The sequence below is a fragment of the Vipera ursinii genome (assembly GCF_947247035.1).
Source record: "Vipera ursinii genome assembly, chromosome: 1".
Lineage (NCBI taxonomy): Eukaryota > Metazoa > Chordata > Lepidosauria > Squamata > Viperidae > Vipera > Vipera ursinii.
The window spans coordinates 359174962-359188738 of NC_139512.1; the positions used below are offsets into that span (position 1 = coordinate 359174962).

The 13777-nt window shown below is 62.2% G+C and overlaps 1 protein-coding gene across 5 annotated transcripts in view; it reads left to right on the plus strand.

Moving 5' to 3' along the window:
- SMG6 (SMG6 nonsense mediated mRNA decay factor) overlaps positions 1-13777 on the plus strand; it is a 72259-nt gene that overhangs the window by 6892 nt on the left and 51590 nt on the right. For 4 of the 5 annotated variants that reach the window (XR_014494458.1, XR_014494459.1, XM_083379654.1 and 1 more), the window contains exons 2-8: positions 2849-4442; positions 5657-5852; positions 8041-8151; positions 8380-8486; positions 9664-9742; positions 10575-10685; positions 10764-10967. Coding sequence is in view for 3 of the 5 variants with exons in the window: in XM_083379654.1 (XP_083235780.1) it covers positions 2849-4442; positions 5657-5852; positions 8041-8151; positions 8380-8486; positions 9664-9742; positions 10575-10685; positions 10764-10967 (2402 nt within the window). In the remaining 2 variants the exon portion in view is untranslated. The remainder of the gene's footprint in view (positions 1-2848; positions 4443-5656; positions 5853-8040; positions 8152-8379; positions 8487-9663; positions 9743-10574; positions 10686-10763; positions 10968-13777) is intronic. The other variant, XM_083379655.1, reaches the window with a different exon arrangement.

Genomic DNA, 13777 nt, shown 5'->3' on the forward strand with positions numbered 1-13777 from the left:
TAGGCACCGCTTCATGGTGCTTCCCAGCCCTCTTACAGAGTCAGCCTCACGGCCCCAACAATCAGTGTCCTCATTTTACCAACCTGGGAAGGACGGAAAGCTGAGTCAACCTCCAGCCGGTCAGGATCGAACTCCAGGCTGTGGGCAGAGAGTCAGCCTGCAGTGCTGCATTCTGATCAGTGCACCACCAGGCTCCTTAAATGTAAATTAAGTGTAATTTAATTAATGAACGGACGGAGCAGCTTTATTCAGGCAAGGTGCTTTGCCCCAACAGAGGAGCCACCCACGGCTAGCCCGAAGGGTCCCCCAAGCAGCTTTGAGAAGACAGGCCTGAGGCCTGGGGGTGGGGGTGGTCGAGACTCTCCCTAAACACAAGGTGGGGCGGGGGGGCTCCCTTGCGGGGCAGGGGAGGGCACGAGGCCTCCCTGCCTGGCGCCCCTTCCTTTCCTTCGGCTGCAGAGCGAGGGCTGGGCTGGCTGGCTCTGTCTGGCAGCCCGAGGCTCACTCCAGGCGCCCGTGGCCTGATCCAGAGGCCCAGCGGGACCCCAGGGCGGCTCTGTTCCGTGGCCCGCCGGGGCTGGGCCCCTGGGTTCCAGGCTCTTCTGGCCCAGCCCGGTCGTCACGGGAGCCCCTGCCAGCGTTCCGATGCCAGCCCACCGGAGCCTCCCAGGGGCAGGCTGGGTCTTCTGGGCTGCAGCCCGCAGGCTGGCCATGGCCCACGCAGCTGACCGCTGGGAGGCCTCGGCCACTGACGGGAGGTGCTTCCCAAGAGGAGGAGGAGGAGGAGGAGGAGAAATGGAAGACGGAGGTCCGTCCTGGCTCTGGGAAGGAGCCACCGTGGGGCTAAAGGGGGGGCTCCAAGGGGGGGCGGGAGGGAGGGAGGGAGGAATGGGCTTCTGCTCCGGTCCAAAACCGGGTGACCTGGTGGCCACTGAGAGCAACTGTGGGGTCTTTAGCCCCCAGGCCCTTGTGGAGGGCTGAGGAGGAAGGGTCCTCTTCCCTTTGGGGGAGGGGGGGACAGGGAAGGCCACACAGAAAGCGCACTACGCCAGGCCCTCTTGCTGGACCCCAAAATGGAGACTTTTACGTTTAATCTTAGTGATAACGATGTATCATACAACAATAACAACAACAACAACAACAGTAATAGAGTTGGAAGGGACCTTGGAGGTCATCTAGTCCACCCCCCCTGCTCAAGCAGGAGACCTTCCTACCTACCATTTCGGACCAATGGCTGTCCAGTCTCTTCTTAAGAACTTCCAGTGTTGGAGCATTCACAGCTTCTGGAGGCAAGGAGTTCCGCCGGTTAATTGTTCTAACCGTCAGGAAATCTCATTTTTTTTCTATAAATGTGTTTTTGTTTTATTTTTAATGGCAGTTTGACGTTTGCTTGCTTGTTTTTTCTTTTTCTTTCCAAATTTTGTATTTTAACTTTGGAGATATATATACATATACATACATACATACGTACATATGTACGTATGTGTGTACGTATGTTTTGTTTTTAAAAAAGATAGACTTTCAGCAGGCGCTCCTTGGTTATACAGAATCTGCAATGACAGTTATTAGTCATCCCAAAGAGGCTTTTTCACGAGGCAGCTGGACTTTATTCATCTCTGCTGAAGAGCTGAAGAAGCTTCTTGGATGAGAAGCCAAACATCTTCAAAGAGAAACAAGGATTTTGCCTCGTGAAAAAGCACCTTTGGAGTAACTATGACTGAGAATCTCCACAAAGATTTGGTTGTTAGCTTCTTCCGCTGTATTCAGAAACACAGCCGCAGGCCCCCCCCACCCCAAAAGGTGTTTAGTTAAACGCAAAAGCGGTCTTTTTATTTCCTCATAACTTCTTCATAATGTTCCTTAGCCAGGAGATCGTCACTACGATCCTGTGCCCGCCCTGCGGTTTGCCTTTCCCCCCACCTTCGCAGAGTGCAGAGATGGGAGAGGAAGGAGTCGCAAGAGAGTCAGCAGGCACACCGAACCTTCTCCCTCCCCACTCTCTGCCTGCCGACTCTCTCGTGATGCCTTCTCCACTGAACCGAGGGAAGTGCAAACTCCCCACTCTCCTCTTGCTAATTATCCCAGGGCCTAAGGCTAGGGCAGGGGTCGGCAACTGGAAAAAGGAAAAGAGCCACTCAGAACCGGTTCCATCACACAAACAAAAAAGTGGGAGCCGCAAAAAGTGCACGCGCGTGCGTCCACTCACGCGCCTGCGCAACAAACATTTTGCACATGCGCAAAATGGGAAGCACCTGCGCGGCGACGGGTCTCCCCTTTGGAGAGGTGCGCGTCGTCCCGTTCGGAGACCTGCCGCGTTCGTCGACATGGACGAACGCGGCAGCTGTGCAAATGGGATGGCGGCGGTTTGGCTAGTGCACGCGGCTTGGGAGAGGTGCACGCGCACTCGCCAAACCGCCGCCATCCCGTTTGCACAGCTGCCGTGTTCGTCCATGTTTGACGAACGCGGCAGATCTCCGGACGGGACGGCGGTGGCTTGGAGAGGTGCGCGCACACCTCCGCCCTTCGGAAAGGTGCACGCGCACCTCTCGGAACAGGCGGTGCCACTCTCCATTCAAAGAGGTGCATGCGCACTGGGCGGCTGGGAGCCGCAGGAGACGGCTCAAAGAGCCGCATGCGGCTCTGGAGCCGCGGGTTGCCAACCCGTGGGCTAAGGGGAGGGGGTTGGGGGGAAAAGGAAGTGACTTCCCTCTGAGTGACAGCTTGGCTTAACGACAGAGATGTCACTCCCAGTCCGTCTGCTCCCCCACCACGCCTGGTGAGCCCCCCACTAGCTCCCCCCCCGAGCAGCTACAGGGCTGACGGTCCTCTTGTGCTTCCCCTCCTGCAGAGACCTTGAAGGAGCCCCGGCATCGTAAGGACAACCGGCGTCCGGACCTCGAGATTTACAAGCCGGGCCTCTCCCGCCTGAGGAGCAAGCCTGGCCTGGCCAAGCAGGAGCTTCCGCCGGAGGAGGAAGCCAAGGCGGAGGTCCTGGGCCCCGGGGAGCCCGCGGCAGCTCCCTGCAAGGAGGACACCCCACTCCCCCAGGCCCCCCCGGAGGACAGGGGCCAGCCGCCCAACGGCTTCTTGGAAGGCCCTGCCCAGGGCCCCGGGGGCGCCCCGCAGGACTGGTGCCCTCGCATCGTCAGGCGAGCCAAGAAGCCCGACCAGCAGATCTACCAGCCTGGCAAACGCCTGCAGGCCTCGGAGGAGGAGCTCCCCCCGAAGGAGGAGAGGGGAGCGGACTGCGAGAAGGACGCCGGGAGGGCTGGCCAGGGCCCCGGGAAGCCAGGGGGCCCAGAAGGAGGGCCCGAGCAGGAAGGGGCCCGGCCTTTCCGGGGGGAGAAGGGCAGGCGGGCCGAGCGGCCCCAGAAGGCCCGAGACGAGCCAGGCCACGGCAGGGGCAGCCCCCCCAAGCGGTACTCGCGCTCGGACAAGCGTCGCAGCCGCTACCGCACCTGCAGCACCAGCTCGGCAGGCAGCAGCAACAGCGCCGAGGGGGCCCGTGGGGAGGCGGAGCTGGGGAGGAAGCCCACAGAAAGGCCCCGCCCACAGAAGCAGCTCTCCGCCTCCTCCACCGACTCCCTGGAGGAGGACAGGGCCGAGGAGGGCCCGGAGGCCAGGAGGGGCCCCGAGCACAGCCGGTTCGCCCGCGGCCAGGAGGCCAGAGCGTCCCAGGGGGGGCCCTGGCCCGCCGGCAGGGGCGCCGCGGCCTCCCAGCCCGAGTGGCGAAAGGGCGGCAAGCCCTCCAGGGCCACCCCCAGGGACCCCGCAGAGGCCTGGGAGGGGAAGGCCCAGAACCGGGGCCGAGGGATCCTGGTGCTGCCGGCCAACACGGACCTGACCCCCAGCGGCACGGGGTCCCCCGAAGCCCCCCACGGAGGGGGCGCCCGGCTGCTCTTTGGCAGCAGCAAAGGCCCTCGCGGCTGGAGCCGGGGGGGCACGTCCCGTCGGCTCTGGGACCCCAACAACCCAGAGCAGAAGCCGGCGCTGAAGAGCCCAGGGACCCAGCTGCACTTCTTGGACACGGACGACGAGGGGGCCCCCTTGCCTCGAGGGGAGCCCCGCCAGGCACAGGCCCCCTACTACCGGTTCCAGAACTCGGACAACCCCTATTACTACGGAGGGGCCCCGTACCCCTACACGGGATACCCCCTGCCCTTCCCGGTGGGCGCTGGCAGCGAGGTCTACCCTGCGGCCTACTACCCCGCCGGCTACCCCAAGCAGGCTGAGCCTTGTGGCGGTGGGGAGGCTGGCGGTGCCCCCCCGGCTGACCCCCTCGGCCCTGAGGCGGAGCAGCAGAAGCGCCACCTGCAGCAGCAGCAGCAGCAAGAGCTGGGCAAGGCCCTGCGGGAGGCCGGGCACCTGGAGCAGCAGCTGAGCAACCTCTTGTCCCGGGACAGGCTCAGTCCGGAGGGCCTGGAGAAGATGGGCAAGCTCAGGTGGGTGGGGGAAGGGGTTTCCCCCTCTGCTGCGGGTGTGTGTGTGTGTGTTTCTCGCCTGTGCAGCTGCCCAAGCTGTGCCAGGGGTCTCTCTTGCCCGGGTCAGACGTCCCTCAGCTCAGAGTTCGTACCTGGCTGCCGAGAGGAGGCCTGGCCTGGGGGGCAGCCCCCGAGAGGGCTCCTAGGCGTAAGGGGGGCCCAGGAGGAAGGAGGACTGTGCCAGGGGTCCTGAGGGAAGGGTACGTGGTTTGTCCGGTGGGTGCTTGAACACCAGCGACGGTGCCTGCCGCTCAGGAGGCCCTGGGGTGGGAACGTGTTTCGCCTTGGAGACGTTCGCTGACCCCTCTGGGAACGTCTGCTGTGTGTGTGTCCCTGTCAGCCCCTGGGAAGCAGGGAGGGAGCAGCCCCCCCTCCAAATACAGGTGGTCCTCAGCTTTTGAACCCAAAATTTCTGTTGAGTTGTTAAGTGAGTTTTGTCCCATTTTACGACCTTTCTTGCCACTGTTGATAAGCAAATGAATGCAGTTGTTAAGTTAGTAACATGGTTGTTAAGTGAATCTGGCTTCCCCCGTTGGCTTTGCTGGCCGGAAGGTCACAAAAGGGAACCCCGGGACAACCCCCCCCCCGCCCGGGATGCAGCACTGGTCACCTGAAGCACAGGATTAAGAGCAAATGTATTAGACAGACAGACAGAGAGAGGGAGGGAGGGAGGCAGACAGGCAGATGCCAGTTGCCAAGCAGCCAAAGTTTCATTACGTGACTGAGGACGCTTCAACAGTTGTAAGTATGAAAGATGGTCGAAAGTCCCTTTTTCCAGGGCTGTTGTCATTTGAAGTCACTAAATGAACAGTCGTAAGTCAGGGAATGTGTGTAGGCAGCCAGGGAGCTGCAGGGCATCGGGCTGGGCTGGCTGGACCTGAGCCGCAGACGGCAGCCTAAAGTGGTCCAGCTTAATGTGGCACCGTCCAGAAACGAGGTGCCGTTCTGTGCTCATCCCCTGCGAGAAAAGTCCCTGATAACATAAAAACCCGTCCTCCTTCCATCCATCCTGAAAAAAGGCCTGTAACTTCTAACGGTCGCTAAGCGAACTGTCGTATAAGTTGAGGACCACCTTATATGATGGGGTGAGGTTTGTTTTTCTTTTAATTTGGGAGTTGGCGGGGGGCGGTCTGAGAGCCCCGGCTGGCCAGCGGCTGACGGGCGTCCCGTCGCAGGGCGGAGATGCTGCAGCTGTACGAGCTCTGCCTGCTGACCGACATCGAAGTGGCCGATGCGCAGAACGTGGACCAGCTGCTCTGGAAGAATGCCTTCTATCAGGTGATCGAGAAGTTCCGGCAGCTGCTCAAGGACCCGGCGGGGGGAGAGAGCACCCAGGAGATCCGCGGCAAGCTGCTCCAGATCCTGGACGAGGTGAGGCGGGGGTCTGGGGGCGCCCTGGGCGGGTGGGGGCCGGAAGGGAGCTGTCCCCCTTCCCTCCAGAGCTGGTGGGTGCTTCACCTCAGTGGAGGCTTGCAAGAAGAGGCCGGACGAGCCTCTCTGGAACGGTGCAGGGCGGGGGTCCCCGACTCCCGGGCCACGGACCGGTACCGGGCTGCGGCATGCCACCAACCGGGCCTCACAAGCAAGCGGAGCCCCATCCGCGGGATGCAGGCAGCACGTGAAACCAGGCCCCCTCTGGTCCACGGAAAAACCTCCGTCCGCAGAAGCCAAAAGGACGGAGGCCACTGGTGCAGGCCTCCTGCTTGAGCAGAGGGTGGACTAGAAGACCTCTGAGGTCCCTTCCAGCTCTCTCAAGATTCTAGGATGCGGCTCCCTTTCCCTGTCCCAGCCGAAGGGGACCGTGTGCAGGCGGTCCTCGACTCACGACCGTCCCTTTAGCAAGCAGTCGGAGTTAGAGCAAGGCTGAAGAAAGTGACTTACAGGCAGTCCTCACACTTACGACGGTTGCAGCATCCCTGCGGTCACCTGGTCAGAATTTGGATGCTGGGCAACTGGCGTTTTATTTATTTATTTTGGAAAATTCATGTAGTCACCTACCCATGGGGACTCTAGGCGTCCTACAGAAAAAGGTGGCAGGTGTTCAGGACGGTTGCCACGTCCCCCTGGACACGGGGCCCCCGCTTGCCAACCTCCCAGCCGGCTTCCGGCAAGGCGAGCCCGTTGGGAAAGCTGGATTTCTTTTTTTTATTATTATTATTTTTTATTATTGTATTTTATGTATTTTTATTGTATTTTGTTATTTTATTTATCTTTGTTTTATTGTTTTGTTCCATTTCATTTATTTATTAAATTTATTTGCCACCTACCTCACCCTGGGGCTCCTCCGGGTGGCTTGCAGCAGTAAAAACGAAGAAACGAGAAAAAGCGTGAGAATAATAGCAGAACAACGAAGCGATAAGATAGACCAGGGGTGGGGAACTACGGCCCCCTTCATGACTCGTGGACTTCAACTCCCAGAATTCCTGGGAGTTGAAGTCCACATGGCTGGCTCAGGAATTCTGGGAGTTGAAGTCCACGAGTCATAAAAGAGTCAAGCTTCCCCACCCCTGAAATAAGACAACGAAATAAGCGCCAAAAATACAGCAATAAGAGATGAAGAGATTTGCTTTTCATTTTACACCTGCCCTGATTCGCTCAACCAGCAGGGCCGAGAAGGTGATACAAGTCAGCCGTGACACTCAGCAACCGCCTTGCTTAGCAGCAGAGTGTTGGATGCCAGTGCTGGTCGTAAGCCGAGGGCTGCCTGTATGGCGGCTGGCCTGAGAGGCAGATGGGAGGGCTCTGCCTGGGGGGGGGGGAGTCCGTTTTCAACCAAAAGCTGAAGCAGAAAATCTGCAGGTATTTCCACAGCTGGATCAGGGCAGCGGCAGCATCTGGCCTGCCACCGTCGCAGGTGTAAAGGCCAAAGGTCAGCTTAGCCGTTTGGATGAAGGCTTCCTTAAGTGGGGAGGAAGGGCTGTCCACCCTTGGGTCCAGCCTGAAGAACGCCCCTCTCCGGCCACTTCCATCTGTCCCCCCTTTGCCTGGCCAACGTCCGTCCGTCAGCACTTGGGAGGGCCGGCTTGGGCCTTGCAGCTTCCCCCAGTATTTCTCCGGAGCTGCTGCGTTGGTGGCCCTGGTGCCTGAGGGCTTTGGGGGGGGGGTCTTCCAGCCCAGGGCTCTGCAGGGATCAGGGGCGATGCGTCCCCAGGATGACCGAGGGAGCTCCTGGCCTCCCATCTTCAGCCCTCTGGCTCTCCTGTTCCTGGGGGTGGGGGGAGCCGTTTGGAGCATCTGCTCTGCCCCCTCATCCCCAAAGTAGAGGGGGTGGGCCCTTCCCCCTCCCCCCCCCAAAGCTCCTGCTTGCTGCCCTCGCCCTCTGCTCAAGGAGAGGAGCAACCTGGAACGAAGGAGGTGGCGAGGAAAGTCAATCTGGACGGCTTCCCCTCCAGCAGTTGTGGGTGCTCCATCCCTTCCGGAGGTCTTCGAGGAGAGACTGGACGGCCCTTTGTCCTGATTGGCGGAGGGTCTCCTGCTCGAGCGGGGGGTTGGACTAGAGGACCTTCGAGGTCCCTTCCCACCTCCGTCGTTCTGTGACTGCTGCTTTCTCTCCCCCCAGGGCACCCTCTTCTTCGACGGCTTGCTGCAGAAGCTGCAGGCCACCTACCAGTTCAAGCTGGAGGACTACATGGACAGCATGGCTGTTCGCAGCAAGCCTCTGCGGAAGACGGTGAGGCGGAGCGGGGGGGCGGCAGGTGATTCGTGGGGGGGAGGAGGGAGGGTTCTGCCCCCCCCCCGTGAGGAACACACGAGGGCCGGGCCGGACTCTGGGGGCGCTTCCCTTAGGGCAGCCCCTCGCACTCCGGGCTGACGGGCCCGGCCTTGCCGTGAGGAGGGGCGGGGAGGGGGTCTCCAGCCGCCCCCCCATCGGCCGGCTCCCTGCGCTTCCCTCCCCCAGGTGAAGTACGCCCTCATCAGCGCCCAGAGGAGCCTGATCTGCCAGGGCGACATCTGCAGGTACCGCGAACAAGGCAGCGACACGGCCAACTACGGGAAGGCACGCAGGTAGGGCCGGGGGCAGTGGGGTGGGGTCCGCAAGGGGCACGGCCGGCCGAGGACGGATCGCTACGCCATTAAACAAAGCTCGCCTGTAGGCACCTTCGCAGCGCCTAGCGCCCGCACCTGAGCTGCCACCCCCTCCGCCCTGGCACCGGGGGCTCCGGAGGCAGCGCATTGCAAGAGGTTAATGAGCAGGCCGGAGTCTCTGCCCCGGGCCCACCTCCCAGGCCAGCTGGGCCACCACTGCTGCACTGGCCGGAGTGTGGAAGGAGCCCCCCGTCCTGAGTGGGAGAGACAACGCCCCCCCCAGGAGGAGGGTTGAAAGGGCCCCTCTGCACTTAGCAGGGCTTTAAAACTGCTGTGGCCGGGCAGGAATGCTGCCCCCTCCCAGCCTGGTCTCAGCTCATTCCCCCCCCCTCCCAAAGGGATGTAAAAGTTGTCCGGCCCTGGAATCCGAGAGGGAGGGCTCTCCGTTGCTCTGCCCCCTCCCCCGCCTCCCACCAAGAGGGTGGCATGAACTCCCCCCCAGCCTGGCTTTTTCAGGCTCGCTCACCCCTTAGCCTAAGAGAGCTGGGGGGCATGTGGGGGGGAGGGGAGGGGGAGCGGGGCCTGGGCACCCACCCCCTTGCCTTGATCCCTGCCAGGAGCCGGGCCTGAGCGGTCGGTGGCAGCCTGGCTTGAGGGGTCCGGGGCTGGAGCTGGCCTGCCTTGGCAAAAAGGGTAGCCGCGCGAGCGCAAGAACTGGCGGAGGCAGGCAAATGCTGGGGCCGCTTCACCCCCCCCCCAGACACCCAGATCCTAACCCTGCTGCCTTAGGGAAGGGCCCACCAGCGGTCGGAGGCGCCTTGGGTGAAAGGCCCCCTGGCTCCTGCTCGGCTTAGCCTGTCTTAGCCTGTCCCTCTCTGGCTCGAGCATTGGCCCATTAGAGCGGCCAGCGGGAGGCAGAGGCCACTGGGAGGGAGGGAGGGAGGGAGGGAGGGGGCGCCCTGCCAGCACCTGCGGGGGGGCTCTCCCCGGGTCAGGGTCCTCAGGGAAGCCCTCCTGCCCCTGAGGGGTGCCAGCGGGCAGAGCCCAGCCCTCGGGCAGCCTGGGGGAGTGAGGGAAGGAGGGACCCTCCCATTGCGGCCTCCCTCCCCCCCCTGCGCTGAGCTCTCCCACGGCTCTTGCTCTCCTCTCTCCCCAGCTGGTACCTGAAGGCCCAGCACGTCGCCCCCAAGAACGGCCGCCCGTACAACCAGCTGGCCCTCCTGGCTGTCTACACGGTGAGAGGGGGGCTTCGGCCCGGCTCTGCCTTCCTCCTCCGGCCACAGCCCTCTTGAGCCGGCCCACGGGTGGGGGGGCAGCAGGCTCCCCACAGGTGCCAGGCTGCCTTTGGGTCCCAGGCCACAGCCTGCTGGGGGGGGGGTTCCTCTTTCAACACCTGCAAGGGAGGCTCGGCTGGAGTTGGTGCTGCCACCCTCCGTTCCCTCCAACAGGCGGGGTGGTGGGAGGGGGCTCAGGCCCCGACTCGGGGTACAGGTAGTCCTCGACTTACGACCACAGTTAAGCCCAAAATTTATGTTGGTTAAGCGGGTTTTGCCCCATTTTAAAACAGAATAGCTGGAAGGGACCTTGGAGGTCTTCTAGTCTAGCCCTCTGCTCGATCGGGAGAACCTCTGCGGTCTCAGACAAGGGGCTCTTATGACTCTTCTTCCCACTTCTTGTTAAGTGAATCGCTGCCGTTGGTGAATTAGTCCTACGGTCGTTAAGTGAATTCGGCTTCCCCCCGCTGACTTTGCTGGTCAGAAGGTCGCAAAAGGGGATGGTGTGACGCCCCCGGACGCTGCGACCGGCACATATATGAACCACTTGTCAGGGATCCGAGTGTTAATCACATGACCGGGGCGGGGGGAGAAGCTGCAACGGTCGTAAGTGTGAGAAACGGTCACAAGTCCCTTTTTTCAGTGGTGCTGTAACTTCAAGTGGTCGCTAAACAAACCATCGTAAGTTGAGGACCGCCTCTGCTCGACCGTCGTCCCATGGCTGCGTCGGGGGGGAGTTGTGTCCGGCTGCCCCCCTCTGACGCCCTCCGCCCATCTCTCTCTGGCCCCGTAGAGGAGGAAGCTGGACGCCGTCTACTACTACATGCGCAGCCTGGCCGCCAGCAACCCCATCCTGACGGCCAAGGAGAGCCTGACCAGCCTCTTTGAGGAGACCAAGCGCAAGGTGGGTAAGCGGGGCAGCCGGCCCGGCCCGCCCGGGCCCCCCACGCGCTCCTCACGGCCCTCTCCCCCCTCCCCGCAGGCAGAGCAGCTGGAGCAGAAGAGCCCCCGGGGGGGCGAGGGCAGCCAGCGAAGCAGGAAGACGGCCTTCCGGCCCTCCGGCGACGACGATGCCACCCGCCTGGAGCTCTGGATCCACCCCTCCCACCCGCGCTCTGGCCTGGGCCACGAGTCCAGCCGGGACTCCGGGCAGGACGGCGGCCTGGGCAGCCTCAGCCCCAGCGAGGTGAGCCCCGCAGGGGTGTGGCGCCCTAGGCGGCCACAAGGGGGCGCTGCTCGGCTTGCTATGGGGGAAGCCCAGGCTTTGGGTTGGGGCAGTGGGCGGGTAGAAGGTGGGGGGGGTCTTCCTTGCCAGCCCTGCACTGGTCCCGGGTGCCAGGCCCTGCCCCTCCCGTGCCAAGAGTTGGCCTTCCTGCCTTTGGCTGGGGAGGGTTGCTTTGGGCTGCAGGGCCGTGTGTGTGTGTGTGTGTGTGTGTCTGTGTGTGTGTGTGTGTGTGAATACTTGGGAAAACGCAAGAATTGAAATCCACAGCCTTTCCTGAAAATAGGTTTGACAACAGTTGTGACATCCCAAAAGTTTCAAGCAGGGCTGAACAAGCTTGGCCACTGGAAGACCTGAGGACTTCGACTCCCAGGATTCCCCAGGCGGCTTCCCCCGTCCACAGGCCTCGGAGTGGCCACACTTGGACGGCCCTGCTGAAAAAGCTTAATTTGCATCTTTAAAAAACCCACGTTTTTGGGGGGGGCAGCGACATCCCTCAAAATTGCACACAAGAGCGCCCCACTTCCAGGATAGGCTGAGAAAGTTGGGTGAGCCCGGCCCTTTGTGGTTTAGTCAACAAACCGTGGTTAATGAGGACCCGTCCGTGCATCTCCCAGGTTTGCTGCTCTCCTCTTTGCTGAGTTGGGGTGTTGCAAGTAATCTCCCCCCCTCCGCCCCCCCGAGACTCAAGCCGAAGAGGAAGCGTTTCGGCTGCAGTCGGGCTTCTCTGCACCTGGGGCTGATTCTTTGCCAAGATGGGGGGGCTCTGAGCTAGGGGGGCAGCCGAGACACCCCTGGGTGTCCCCGGAAACCCTGCCTGGCCCAGAGGTGGCTCCCCCCCCCGCCCGGAGCAGCTGCGTGCCAGATCCCCTGGGAACCGACTTGACCTGGGTCACCAAAACCACCCCGTAGCTTTATTTTGACTTGTGTTGTTTCGTTTCCAGCTGTGAGGCTCTGAAAGGAGGAAGCCGCGGGTGCCAGGCTGCGAGGGGGGGGTTGGAGGCAGAAACCACATGCCCGCCCCCCCCTCCCCGGCTGGGGACGTGACACACGGCACGCAATGCCCTGCTGGAGCCCTGGCTGGGAACGAAAGAGCTGTCAGGGAGGTCCCCCCCCCCCCGCAGGCCTGAGTCCCTTCTGCAACCCCCCCCCAGCAAAACTCCCAGCCTCTTGGAAGCCCCCCCCTCCTACCTCCGTGTGACCTTTCGCTGTCACCCACAAGGCCGGGCAAAGCTCCCACGGAGGGTTTCCAGGCATGGCAAGGAAGGCTTGTCACTGTTTGAGCAAGGGGTGGGGTGTTAATGCTTGGGGCAAGGCCCACCCAGAGCCAGTTCATTTCCCGGGGGAGATCACAGGGCAGCCTTGCCCAGAAGTCTCTCCCTTCCCCCCCCCTACACAGAAGGGGCCCCAAATTACACCTGCCTGCCCTTTCATGAGGACTAGAAGCTTTCCCTGGCCTCCTCCTGACCCCTGACGGCACTCACTCGTGGTTTTACGTGGTCTGGGAATTTCCCTTTCAAAGTGACTCAGCCTCTCAGCTGCCAGCGTGGGGGCAGCCGGGCTCTGGTCTCGTGCTGGGGGCCACCCGGTTCCCACCGTCCCGTTCCCCCCCCTTCTGCTTGTGGAGGTTGCCTTTCGTGGCCCCGTCTGGCTGCCACGGCTGCTTTCAGCTCCCCGGAGGAGCCGTCTTAGCCGTGGGCCGGCCTCCCCCTGCCCCCCCTCCAGAGCAGCCACCTCCTGGGGCTCCAGCACTCAGGCCCCTGCCTGGCCCTCCTGCACCCCCTCCCCAGGGACACCGCAGCATCCTTGGGGGCGGCCAGACGGCCTTTCCCGCCCTGGGGCCGCCTCTGGCCACGCAGACGTCAAGTCCCAGAATCCTCCACTGGCTCCAGACTAGCTGGGGAATGGTGGGAGCTGCCATTCACACGTGCAACGGTGCCCAGGATGGGGAGGGGGTGCAAGGTGAGGCTTCCGGCCTCTCCCTGCCCGCCTGCTCCTTCGCTCCTGCTCTTGGTGGCTTTTGGGGGGGCTCTCTGTCCCTGGGGACCCCCTTGGCTTCTGCCTAGCAGGGCTTCCCCGGAGGGTCTCCCGACGGCCGGATCTGGCCGGCTGCAGGTCGGGCCCCTCTTTTGTGGCCGCTGTTTCTGCCGGCGGCTGCTCCTCCGCCTTCCCCGAGGGGGACCCCAGTTTATTTGGGGGGCCTCCCATGGATCCGGCGTAGCCCTGCCTTCCCCGGAGCGGAGGCTGCGTGTGGGGGGGGGGAATCTTCCGCATGAGGTCACGGCAAGGGCAGCGGGGGAAGGGCCCAGGCGTACAGGGCTCGGAGGAGCCGGGCTGTGGCAGCCGGCTTTGCAGAAGCGCCCGTGGGCTGGTGCCGCTTCCTCTTGTGGGCAGCGAGGCCCGGAGGTTCCCAGCGCCGGCCTGGCAGGTGAGTCACGCAAAGGCTGAGTCATCCGCAGAGCGGCTCCGGGGTCAGGAGGAGAGAGCGGCTACAGCCTGGATTTTTTTCTCTCGGGCTGTTGTGCTCTGAAGGTGCACCTCCCTCACACACACACACACCCCTGCAGGGTAGGCTACTGCTAAGCTTGTAAGCCGCCCTGAGTCTTCGGAGAAGGGTGGGATATAAATGGAATAAAAATAAAAATAAATAAATGTGAACTGCTGCCTTCCCAGGCCTAGTTTAGTTTAGTTTAGTTTAGTTTTATTTGATTTCTATACCGCCCTTCTCCCTAGGGACTCAGGGCGGTTCACAGGGCATATATAAATAACGATAC